At 43.5% G+C, this 13,092-nt stretch overlaps 1 protein-coding gene across 13 annotated transcripts in view; it reads left to right on the top strand.

Annotated features, from left to right (window-relative positions):
• Positions 1-13,092, top strand: part of svila (supervillin a) — a 147,289-nt gene that overhangs the window by 76,248 nt on the left and 57,949 nt on the right. For 12 of the 13 annotated variants that reach the window (XM_039790282.1, XM_039790286.1, XM_039790285.1 and 9 more), the window contains 5 exons: positions 327-633; positions 1,243-1,308; positions 2,092-2,596; positions 4,588-4,753; positions 11,563-11,695. In XM_039790282.1, coding sequence (XP_039646216.1) covers positions 327-633; positions 1,243-1,308; positions 2,092-2,596; positions 4,588-4,753; positions 11,563-11,695 — 1,177 coding nt within the window. The remainder of the gene's footprint in view (positions 1-326; positions 634-1,242; positions 1,309-2,091; positions 2,597-4,587; positions 4,754-11,562; positions 11,696-13,092) is intronic. The other variant, XM_039790278.1, reaches the window with a different exon arrangement.

The raw sequence follows: 13,092 nt of genomic DNA, 5'->3' as shown, positions 1-13,092 counted from the left end.
CACAGGATGCCAATGGCTGGATCTTAGTGGAAAGTCCTAATGCACAATGTTTTTTTTTTTTTTTGTGTGTGTTTTGGTGCCCTCCTGTGTGATTGGAGGAAACTACATGATTAAATTATTATAGGACTACGAAGACTAGAAGGATTTTATTTAATAAAGATTGTGGTGGACATGACTCATTGTCACATGTGCGTGCGTGTGTGCATGCTCCACAATGCTGCCTGCCATGTATGGCATGCCGCTAGCTTGCATGAGCTCCTTCCATGCTTACCAGAAGTCTCCCTTTCTCCTACCTCTTTGTCTCTCGGGTGTCACCCTGCCCTCAGCCTGCAGGCGTCCTTGCAGCAGAGGTCCGCCGCCCGGGAGCAGGTGCGGGAGAACCGGCCGGTGCAGGAAACCCAGGAGGTCCAGCGCTCTAAGCCCGTGTCCACAGTGGAGAGAAAAGGCCAAAGTCCGAGTCAGGATCAAGACGAGCCCGATCTCTGCACTCTCAGCCTGGCAGAAAAGATGGCGCTGTTCAACAGACTGGCTCAGCCTCCCATCAGGGTCACCCGCACCAGGGGGGACACACGCCAGCGCAGGACCAACACTCGCTACCAGACACAACCCATCACACTGGGAGATATGGAGCAGGTAGGCGAGCAGCCGGATCATTTGCTGTTTATCCTGTAGAAACTGCATTTAAACTAAACTTATTGTAATTACTCCATATTTATGTTTCTTTAGATTGTAAGGTTTAAGAAAACTGAGGTATTCTTTTAACTCAAAACCTTATTTTTCGTAGTGTAATTTTTGTGTTGGACTCGCTTCAAAGCATATTGTTTTATAGGAATTGCTTTTTCAGAAACCGAAGTGGTTAACTGCAAATTGGTGTTTGCAAATACAAGGAATTTGACATAGTGATGATTTGGTCCATAATAATAAACATAATACCAAAGTATAAAGGCATAATACAAAATTTGGATCAGGAAAAACTCCACAAACAAACTTTTAATGGGAGAAGAGGGTGACACCTCAGAGCAACAGGATGGGCAAACATGCAGTAGGTAGACAGAAGTAGCCGTCGTCAAATTACAATACCAAGTCAAATAAAAAAGGTATAAGATATAATAAGAAAATATTAAATGTATAAGTATATCAGACAGGTGCAGTACAACCCATTCCTGCTTTGAACAAGAGCGAGAGAATACGTAAGAGAATACATGAACCAAGCATTGTAGCCTGTGCGTGTTTCTGCTCCAGGAGCCTTCAGACATAGACGTCAGGGATGAACAGGAGCTGTGGGACAGCCCAGTAGAGCACCTACAAGTAAGGCTCCTCCCAACAATCGCCATGCATTTGCCTGAGACACAGCTGTGGGCACTCCTCTCAGAAATGACCATATGTTTCTGTGAACAACTGCTGTATGGCTTCCCGTATCCATGTTGTGTGATGTAATTATGAATGCACTGTGCAATTGCCCGGCTTCTGAGTAAGTTCCGATCTCATCATCGGGCTGTGTCAGTGAGGAGGCTGTGATGTGTGGATGGATGATGCTGAGGGCTTGAAAGATGCCTCTGTGGTGGAGGATAGGAGAACAGAAGCACCACAACTCTTGTTCACCACCACACGGACTGAAAGCAGCTTCTTTCCATCTGCTCGTTTTGAAACTGGAGGGGAAGCATGGCAGAGGGAATTGAAGCAAAAGATTAAGAAGTTAAAGGAATATTTGTACAAGATCTTTCTGTGCTTTCCATGGATGTTTACTGCTGCTTGTCATTTATTACTCAGCAAAAATGTCAGGTTAGTTCACGAACTTCAGTTTAGATTTTGAAAAAAGTCTGTCTTTTGGCTACAGCAGGGTGCATTGTGTGGAGGGTGTGGGGGGCTGATGGCATGGCTTTGTGATGTGGGCTGCAAATGACCGGCGAGAGAGGCTGCCCTTTGATGCTCAGGAAGTGCAGTGAGTCAGGCAGGCGGTGATTAGTCAGCGTGATTCTCTCAAATTTTTGTGTGTGTGTGCAGTTTGCCTGACCTTTTTTCTCAGCCTTTGTGGCAAACGGACCCACTTTTTTCTTTGCCTGTCTCCCCTTCTACCTCTCTGTTACACAGCTTCAAAACGGTACAGGCTCTCGGTTGGGACCCCTCCCTACTTCGTCGTCCCCCTCTTCCTCTGCTCTGAGAGGAGGCACTGTCTCCACTGACCATGCCGGAGACATCCACATAACCAGAGCGGCAGCCCGGGTCCAACCCCCGCCCCCCAGCGCTGACAGGTCTCTGCCCCCTCACCACCCAGACGGGCCCCCCTGGAGGTCCCCGGACCCCGCGGACCATCAGAGGAACCAAATCCTTCTGCAGGGAGAAGACGGAGCTGACCGGGGACCAGGGAAGAGGAAGCTTCCCTCTCCAGAGGGAGCGGTCAGGCAGGCCGATCTGCCCCAGCCCCTGACTGGAAGAGAGAGGGGGGAGGAAAGGGAGGAGGAGTGGCTGGCCAGAGGGTGGGGAGACAGAGCCGTGCAGAGCTCAGAGAGCCACATGCGCCAGGAGAGGCTGGAGGCGTATCTAAGTGAGGAAGCACACTACCCAGACGACCAGAAGAGCAGGGCCATCAGTGGAGGTAAGACCCGCAGAGAGGGAACCGAAAAGATAAAGTAGATCTTTATTGTCATAGCTCTGAATATGACAACAAAATCTCAACAAAACCAAAAATTTAAATGGTAAAATAGAAGACTAAATAAATAAATAAGCACAATGAGGTGGCACTATATACATGAGGTTATTGCATGCCCAGTTTTTTGGGGTTTATTGCACACACATCTTTATATAGGATGGAGATGGAGAGGAGGGTTTGTGCTTTTGACTGCCTGGGGGGGGGAAAGCTGTTTTTCAGTCTATTGGCTCTGGATCGTATTGTCCTGTATCTTTTCCCAGAGGGCAAGGGGGGGGTCTGCGTCTGCTTTGAGGATCTGTTTGAGCTTTTTACTTTCTGCAGTCAAACTTGTGAAGAGTGATTGGCTGTTGGATATTAGTGTTCTTAAACCGAAAACAAGAAAGTGATGCTGGAGAGCTGAAGGAAGTGGTCGATACATATTTAATGAGCCATCTGTAAGAATAAAATAATACCACTGCCAAAGTCAGACTGTGTGCTAATTTAAGCATACTAACACCCAAAACTAAGATGGTGAGCATGGTAAACATTAAACCTGCTAAACCTCAGCATGTTGTAGTTGTCAAAATATTGTCATGTTTGCATTCAGCGTTTGAATATCAGGGTTTACATGTATTTAATTAAGGTGTGTGGTTGTGCGTTTAACAGTACACGACAACTGTAAGAAATTAAAGTGATGCATGATAGGAGAGTGACGTGGCCCTTTTTTAAATATTTAAAAAGCAAATTGTAAGACTAAATAAACACCGGAGTCACTTTCAGTCCACAGTCAACAACCATTTCTCATTCAACCACATTTCCTGCGACTGTGACAATGTTGCATTCAGGTTGGGGTTTTCAGCTTCCTTTATGTCTGAGCGGCAGTAACTCCTAGCCAAACACTTTGACTGTCTCTGTAGTAAGGGTACAACCTGTCAGAGAGCAGAGAAATCAGTCAGATGACTGTTGTGGTTTTTGTGGCTTGATAGAGCAGTGTGGATGCCCAGACAAAAACCAGGCAGCAGTGCCTCGACAAGCGAGCTTCAGTGTTTCTACAAAACGGCGAGGGTTATTTGATTACAGCTGTGAAACGGAGGTTTGAAGCTGTGAAAAAGTGTCTGCGCTGCTTCTCACAGGCAGACGAGAGCCTCTTGGTAAGCATGAAAGATGTTTGCTCGCACGCTGTTTTGTGCTGCTGAGTTTGCACTGTTAGAGCCATGACTGTACTTCAATGCAAAATCCTGTAGTCATGGAACTTCTGGAATATTTTGTTATTTAGAGAGATGTATCCTAGGCGGTAAATATCAGGAGTTTGATACATGATCCATTTGCAAAATGTATTTTGAATCATGTTTAACTTATTTTGTTCTTTATTTATGCCCTTCCTAATAAGAAAAATAATGCCATTTTAAATCTAGTCCATCATAAAATAACCCAGTGCTAAGTAGTATCGGAACTTCTACAGTCAAACCATGCCTACATTCGATCCGTTTTATACCCAGATCTAGAAAAAAATGACTTTGTTTTTAAATTGCAGCCAATCACTGCAAGCGTTCTTCGAGTTTGATGCGACATGTGATTGGCCCATTACCGCAGCGGCTACAACCCATACGGTCTGTGGTTTGGTGAAGTCCAGTGCGGCGTATTTGACGGAGTTGTCCAGTTTCATATCCTCCTAACAATACAATTTCAAATACAATAATAGAACACTTTCAAAATGTATGTGCGTTAAAATCTGTGTGGTGGTGTTAATTTTTGCAGATAAATGCTCCCTTTCACATGATGGGTAACAAATGAAGTAGAAAATAAAATGATCAAATATTGGTATCACTTTAAGGGTACAGGTATCGTAATCTTTTAAATGATACCCAGCCCCAATGGAAACTGTTAACATTTATGTGTTGCTGTCAACTTATTGATTTGACTCACTCCACTGTGCGTGTGTGTGTGTGTGCTCCCAGAGCTGCCGGAGTCCACAGTGGTGACATCCAGAGCAGCATCTGGTTCGCCCAGCAGCGTGTGTCAGCCTCCTGCGGCGGACACACACACAGACGGCCTGGTTCAGCCGGAGGAGGAAGACGAGCTGCGCAACATGATGATGGCCAGACACATGTCCATCAAAGAGAGGTGAGCCTAGTGCTGTGGACAGCTGCTGTGCTGTGGAATTTTGCTGTTTACGTATGGCCATGTGCAAGCCCTGGTACACATTCCATCTAATCTGAATGCAATTTACATCAGCTTGGCCGAAAATATACTCCTTTTGGATCGGTTGGTCAGTGGTCTATATCGACAACCATTCATTAAGGGGATTGCTTCTGTACCGCCTGGAAGATCTGCTGGATGTCCCTTATTTTTAGGCTGGATGTCAGTCACCTTCCGCTTTCTTTGTGTTGGTATTCCATGGTTAACTGCTCCTCAGATCTCTGCAGGGTAAATCCAGACAGCTAGCTAGACTATCTGTCCAACTTTTGAACGTACACATGTTCCACCAAAACAAGTTCCTTCCGGAACCTATTTTGCAGAGGCACCGGTATTGCGTCCGGTGCTTAGCGCCGCCCAAGACGATTGTGATTAGTTTAAAGAAATGCCAATAAACCAGAACACCTTTTTCTCCTATACTGTGTGGACCTTCCTCAGCAGCAGCGCTGTGGAGGAAGGTCTGGCAATGTGAGACTAGTTGGTCCGTAAATAGCCACCCAAGCTAAAGCTGAAGGAAGAAAAGATTCCCTTTCATTCTCTGCTTGAAATGTGGGTTAAATGGAGACAGAAAATGAGATTGAGAGGACGAGACGGAGCGAGTTAGTGGGTTGTTAGAGTTTTTTCATTTCCAGCCGCTGCTTTGCTCCCCAGGACAAAGAGTGGAATATCCACAACAGTATGCTGGATTTGGAAGGGATAGAATGGACTACATTGATACTGGAGCTCTTTAATGCTTCTAAAGGTAATGCATGAATCTAATTAAATGAGATAAATGGATAGCTTACATTAAGAATTTTGCAGGCAATCCTGTGGGCCTGCAGAAGCTGGTAATTTCATAATGATGTAGCATTTTTTTTTAGCATCACAAATCTGAATTTGTTTCATCGGGTCGACAGATCAGTGATAGCCAGATCTATATTTTCAAATTTTCGGTTTGACCTCATTTCTTACACAGGAGGAAGTCATGATACTGGTTTTTCCCTATATTACAGCAACTCACTGAAGGATAAGGATGGTGATATTCTATATTTTTGTTATTCTCCAAATACAAATCTACAAATCCCATGGAAGACCAAAACCAACAATTTGTTTGTCCGTCTCTCAATACTAGACATACCTGGCTCTCAGGCCATTGTTTCTAGTGGTACTATAGGTAACTAAACTTTTTTTTTTTCTTTCAGCACTGACGGCGATGCCATTGTAAGACTATAAAGTCTTGATTTGTGAAGATCAAGAGATCATTGGTTTAATGTCCTAACAACTGTCATTCACGTTTTCAAATTTTTCTTTAAAAAGATAGGCTACAAGTATCAAGTGTGATGTAATAGTTCTTTTAGAATGTACCACAGACTAACGGCCAGGCTACATTGCACCCGTAGCGTACGCGGAATGGATGTTCCAACACTACGCTTCCACTGTTCTCAGTGGAACTGGCTACACCGGCCACGAGAGCAGTGCGTAGTGGTGCGTATGCTCCGCGGAGATCCACTCTAAAAGCGTAAAAGCAGGACAGTCTTCTATTTATATTTTTTTATGCAAGGTGTGTGCAGCCCTTTTACACAGAAATGGATCATAAAGTCTTTCATTTAATATACACTACCGATATATATCCAGGAAAAGACTTAAAAAAGACTGTCACTGAGCGTATTGGGAGTTTTGAGAGTTTGTTTCCCTTACCTGCGTCCTCTGATAACAGCTGACAGTAGATTGATGTTTCACAGCTCTGTGCCGGCTCCAATAAACTCAAGAAACAACAACAATCCCAGAGGAAAAGCGTACACATAGACTTTGTGAACGGTCCCCATTTGTCATGCGTTCAGTGTAGCCAAATCAAGGCCATGTTAAAATCAGTTATTTTGAATGGGGGAATCGCCGACCTTGCTTTTGATTCAATAATTAAAACTCAAAGCTCATTTCAACCAGTTTTCCATTTAGAATTGAAAAGGTGACATCCTTTGTTCCTTCTGAAGATGTAAGACTCAGGTCATGAACATATACTAAAAAAGATGGGAGACTGTTAACCATATTACTCAAACAGGAAGGAAAAGTGCATTTTACTAGTTCTATTACTATGTGTGTTCATGGTAATGAAGGAACGGGTCACCCAGTGCCACAGTGTGGCTTACTGATGTGTTTTTACGTTTTTGGACAACGATGGAGCTCTATGTCATAGAGGAAGATGATCTATTAGGCTTTGCTACACACACACACACACACACACACACACACACACACACACACACACACACACACACACACACACACACACACACACACACAATACTGGATTTCTCCAGACAGAAAGAAAAACGGAGTCTGTTTTCTGAGCTTTCTTTTTTTGGCATTTTGTTACTTAAGCACACAACCTGCGTTCATGTTGTCCATCATTTGTTTGATATAAAATCAGTGCAGTGCATTTTAAATGTACTTGTTCATGGTGTACATTTTAACGTTGACTGAAGTTATACTTAAGCTCGCTTTCGTCTGCTGGTTTGACTGGTAAACACAGCAGGCAGGGGTCACCCTGAATTGATTGATGACATAATGCAAGTACATGTAAACTGGTGTTAAAGTGTGTGTTGCCTGCTCCAGTTTTCCACATCTCACGCAATCATTCACCATGTCACGACTAGGATTGGGCATCGAGAACCGGTTACAACTTGGAAATTGTCTCAAAAATTACGATTCCAGTGAAATTGTTTTTTTAATTTGAATCGTTTGGGGAAAAAATTGGTTCCCATCATCCGCTCCAATTTAACACGTGCTGGTTTTGGTTTCCGTATCGACCACCGTACTTCCAGGCGCTTCTTGTGTTGCAGCCATGGAGCACAGGAAGCGGCGCTCTAAAGTCTGGCTCTATTTTATGTTGAAAAAGCCCAGTAAACATGTAAACAACCATTAAACCCCAAATAAAAATGTTCCTCTTATTTGTAAAATAGGCATGTGACCCATTTCAACTCCCTCCTGTCAAGACACGCTGCCATCTTTGACCGCTAGTTAGGGCAACGCCACTTGGACGAAGTGCAAAAACGAAATTCTTTCATCAAAGAAATGCGTGTTTGTTCCTCAGGAGTGTTTTAATCCAAACCACAATCTTTTTTTCTAAACGTAACTTGACTTTTTTTTCCGGGCTAAACTCAACCGCCACCGCCCTTAAAAAGGACCATCATCTGGCGATGCCTGTAACTTACCCAGCTCACAGTCACTTAATGGCGGCTGAACACCGCTATCAACTGGCCATAAAAACTAAAAGGAAAATAATATATATATGGAACTGTGGTGTTGCCATAGCTAGCTGTCAAAGATGGCAGCCGTTCTACACATGCGCAACTCGTATCACGTGGGGACTCACATCGTGTATTGACACCCACCTCAAAGAATCGGAATCGGGAATCGATAAGAACCGGAATCGAAAATAAAGAAAGAGAATCAAAATTGGTAAAATCTAAAAGATGCCCAACCTTAGTCACGACAGCTTTGACTCTCTCCCATTTTCAGAGGATTTAACTGGAGGCAGGATCTGTGTTCCAGATCCAGCTGGCAACATCTATTCACTGTTACTTTCATCCTGTTTTTGGGGCGTTGTTGCCCAGCCCCCGGGGCAGAACAGGACGTTCCCTCACTGAGTCACAGTGGGGTGGTTGTTAGAGGGTCAGAGGGCACTGCCAACACACTGACCCCTCCATTATGGGTCCTGTCTGCTCCCTACTCAGAAATAAGAGCTCAATAACTGAACATCTGTTCACACTGTGCCTCAGTTTGTGATCTTTGAATCTTCCATGTGCTTCAGCTGTAATCCTGGTTTTCCAGAAGTCATTTAATAGAGCAGTAACAATTCCAAATGTTGCTGTACAATTTATTGTCTCAGAAATAATTGCGATTAACAATATAATGGTCTCTTTCAGTCAACAAATTAAAGTTTTTTGAATGATCCAGGATACATCTTTTGGGTATATCACGGTCATGTGACCCAGATAATATAATAACATAAATACATAGCCTATGAAGTAAACAACCAACCCTTGTCATTGTTGTTGCTATGAATGTGTTCAGGGTCAAGTGCCAACAGCTAACAATTGAAATAATAATAAAAAAATTATAGTCTGACCAATAATGACTTATATATTTAGGCTACAATTTGGCATATCTAAACAAAATCAACAATTACCAGTCATACGTCTTAAGACCTTAGCTAATGTTGGCAATTAATTGCGGTTAAACAAAGAAACTGCCATTATGTAAAATAATTGACAGACATTTATGTAATAATTGTTACAGGCTACATGTCCCAATTTTAAGATTTAAGTTAGTATTTTCATAGAGCCCACTTCCCACACTGTTTGGCCTACATTTACTTTAGCTCAAATAAATCCCAGCTCCTTTTCTATTGCTTTAGCTCTTTTGTTTAAACCGAATCCTGTCAAATACTCTCCCAGCTCCAGTTACACCGACCTCTCTTAGTGATCTTTATGTCTAATTGTACTTAAACTGTCGGCAGTCTGTTTATCCAGAACATAACAGTATTTCTAATTGTGGCAGCTAAGTGGCGTGCTGTCTTCCTCTGCTCAGTGTTTGCTGTCTTCATTACAAACAGCCCTGTAGATGAGACTAAAAGGATGCGTGGCTGCGTCCCTGTTTTTAGTTGTGATGGGTTGAGTTAAAAGCCTAGGGGAAGCAAAGTAAGTTTTTTGCAACGTGTCAACGTTGCAATAGTCTCGCTTTGCCAGACCTGAGGGCATTCTGGGATGGGAGAAAAACGTGCTCTGGTGTATTGGCATTTCTTTAAACCAATCGCAATCATGTGTGCGCTAAGCGCCGGACGGAGCCGCGGTGCCTCTGCAAAATAGCCTCGGGAAGGAACTTGTTTTGGTGGAACGTGTGTACGTTCAAAAGTAGTTTTAGTTGTGCGAGAGAAAACTCAGATTGGACAGATAGTCTAGCTAGCTGTCTGGATTTACCCTGCAGAGATCTGAGGAGCAGTTAACCATAGTCCTCATGAATCCACCGGAGGATAGAACACCAACACAAAGGAAGAGGGTACCGGACCGGTACCTTCCTCTGGCCGAACAAAATTAAATCTGGGGGCACCGGAGCAATCCCGGAAGTGGAACGTTGTGGATATAGACTAACGTTGCAGTAACCTTCTGCAAAGGGCTGTCTGTCTTCATGTCATGCACTGTTTTATTGGCTCTACACATCTAGTATCGATGTGTGATGATGGTTTGGACTCTGTGTGCATTTCTTTTATTTGGCATTGGCTAAAGCTACTAAGGTTAGCCTGCAGTTTTGGTGAACAGAGCTCATCCATGGCTTCATCTCTCATCCACGTTACAAGTTTTACAGCATACAGCCCTCGGATGTATCATAAGAGAGAACCAAGGCGATGTAATCACTATAGTCTGTATTAACGTTATGTAGGCATATCTATGTATAGTATAACCGTTCTCTTAATACATCCATGCTAGCTACCGCTAATAGCTACTAGCCGATATCCCCGCTAGTTTGGGAAACTCTTCATACATGACGTTACATCCACGTTACAGGCTTTACAGCATACTTGCATCCCTCGGGTGTATCATAAGATAACACCATTGACGTATTAATAGAACACATGGTGAATTACAACCATTAGCTATATCCATTATTACAGCTACAGGACCTCGGGACAACAGACATGTGAGTGGGCAGGTGCAGTCCCGCGGCCCTGCTCGCGTCCATTAAGTGCATTCGTCATACCTAGTTTTGAAACTCTGGATTTGGCTACTAGTGAATGTTAAAAACGTAACGGTTTAAACAAGGACCCTTTAAGTGTTCGGGCTGGTAGGTTGGTGTACCCCCCAAAAAATTATCCGCTGAAATATAGAAGTTTCTTTCGCCATGCAAAGTCTATGTGAAAAGTCTTTCTGGGCCATGGGGTGCAGTACCAACGTTATCCGCTAAGCCCATGGTGGCTTTAAGACATGGTGCTCTTCCTGGGGGCTTGCCGCAAGCTGGTGAAGGCCACACCCCCACCCTCCACCTTGGCCCCCTCTTTCCTCCTCAATAGCATTTAAAGCTACAGACACAGAAATGGCACATCCTAAGGAAAGCTCATTGTGGGACTGGCTCGTAGTGGCTGTAATTCTGCACCAAGGCTGAATTTCGGGAAAGACACTTCAGATACAGTATTAGGGGACCACTAAGGTCTATATAAAAGAGACTTCAGATACAGTATTAGGGGACCACTAAGGTCTATATAAAAGAGACTTCAGATACAGTATTAGGGGACCACTAAGGTCTATATAAAAGAGACTTCAGATACAGTATTAGGGGACCACTAAGGTCTATATAAAAGACACTTCAGATACAGTATTAGGGGACCACTAAGGTCTATATAAAAGAGACTTCAGATACAGTATTAGGGGACCACTAAGGTCTATATAAAAGAGACTTCAGATACAGTATTAGGGGACCACTAAGGTCTATATAAAAGAGACTTCAGATACAGTATTAGGGGACCACTAAAGTCTATATAGAAGAGACAAAAAGCATCCAAAAAGCAGCATGTCATAGGACCTTTTAATGTGTGAAGTATGTCATGTGAATTAGGTTTTGATTCTGGTCCAACAATGTCGCCTTAAAGCCCAGCATCTCACACCGCCTTGCTTAAGCATATTTTATATGTGGGCTGCATTTTCTCCCCTAAAGTATGAACTTCATTGTAACTCTTTCCTCCTTCTGCTTTCTGTCCTTCCCAGAGTGGCCTTGTTGAAGAAGAGCGGCGAGGCCGACTGGAGGAACAGGATCAATAAGAAGCAGGATGTGGTGAAGGTTGCTGTGGGCGACCAGCACGCTCAGCAGTGGGAGCTGGAGCAGAGCTTCAAGAAGAAGGTAACCCACTGACCTGCACACTCACTGCCGACTGAACACATCCACAGACGAGCCTGAGACGGCCGTACGTCTGTCATGTCTGTTACATCGTGTTTTTCATGCAGTCATGACTGTATGCTCCAACCATGTCATGTTTAAAAGATGGTACAGTGTCCTGTTTGAACTACTACTACCTACTCATCAGAAGCTTATAGTATGGTTCAAATTCCAATCATGGCACCTTCAGACAAGTTCAAACTTGGGCTGCACAATTAGTCTAATCGCAATGTCACTCTGTGTGATTACATAACCGCAAACATTGTGCGATTTAAGTAAACAAAACTGTGTGCTGTGTGCGTGACACTGTTTGCATTGCAGTCTCAACGTTGTAACTGGGGCTTTAAATGAACTTTTCTCATCACCAGTCAACATGGCTAGTAGATTTTTTAAGTTACCAGCCAATCAGATTTTCCACTAGCCAATTTTATTTTTCCCATGCAAAATAAAACCGATTATGAGGGCCGCTGAATACATTTGAGCATCCATGTTTCTTTCAAAAATATTTGTTTGCGTTGATGGCTGGCAGATATACAGTGCATAAAAAATATAAACAATAACTTTACTTTCGAAAAATATCTCCATGTTTTTTGTTTTTTTTCCCTAACTTTACTACTTGATTTCCGCTCATCTGGTGTGTTTCGCGCAGTTCCGTTCATTTCCAAGCCAAACACAATCCAAACAGCCCAAATTTCTTGCCGGGAAATGGACCAATCTGTAAACACTGACTTGCCGGATCGTTTCTGCAGCCTGTCGATTTAAACAGACTCTTTGCTTCATTCACCTGGTTGTAACACCCTTCACTTGACCGACAGTATTAACAACAGATGAAGCCGCCTTGAAGAAGACGCTTGGTGTTTACTAGGGATGCACCGAATCCAGATTTTTGGGGTTCGGCCGAATACCGAATCCACTGGTTAAGATTCTGCCGAAACCAAATACCGAATCCTACTCCCATCCTCAGTCCATTAACACAGTAAACCCATTAATGATGTAAACAAATGGTTAACACAAGTTTTTACCCGTACCTGAAGTTGCTGCATTTTGGCTGCTGTCTGTAGATTCCTTCATGCACAACCTGTATTCTTTCAGATGTTTCATACCAAATGTTGTAAAAGCGGCCATGTTGTGTATTGTTTAGGGTCCTCTCCACCACGAGACAAATCGGCATTGCAGATTGAACATGTAGCTGGACTTGAATGGCCTTCTTTTGACTGAAAGTACTGCCAAACAACACTTTTTCTGCTCACCAGTTCCATGTCCACTTTCTCACAGCCTACTGCATTGAGCGCTCCACCTACGTAAACACCTTCCCGTAATCAACGGCGCCGTCATTACGTCGACCAGCGTAGTGCAAGTGT

The sequence above is a fragment of the Perca fluviatilis genome, chromosome 22 (assembly GCF_010015445.1).
Source record: "Perca fluviatilis chromosome 22, GENO_Pfluv_1.0, whole genome shotgun sequence".
NCBI classification, from domain to species: Eukaryota; Metazoa; Chordata; class Actinopteri; order Perciformes; family Percidae; genus Perca; species Perca fluviatilis.
Note: the sequence above shows the minus strand (reverse complement) of the source record. Positions and strands in the feature narration are given on the sequence as shown.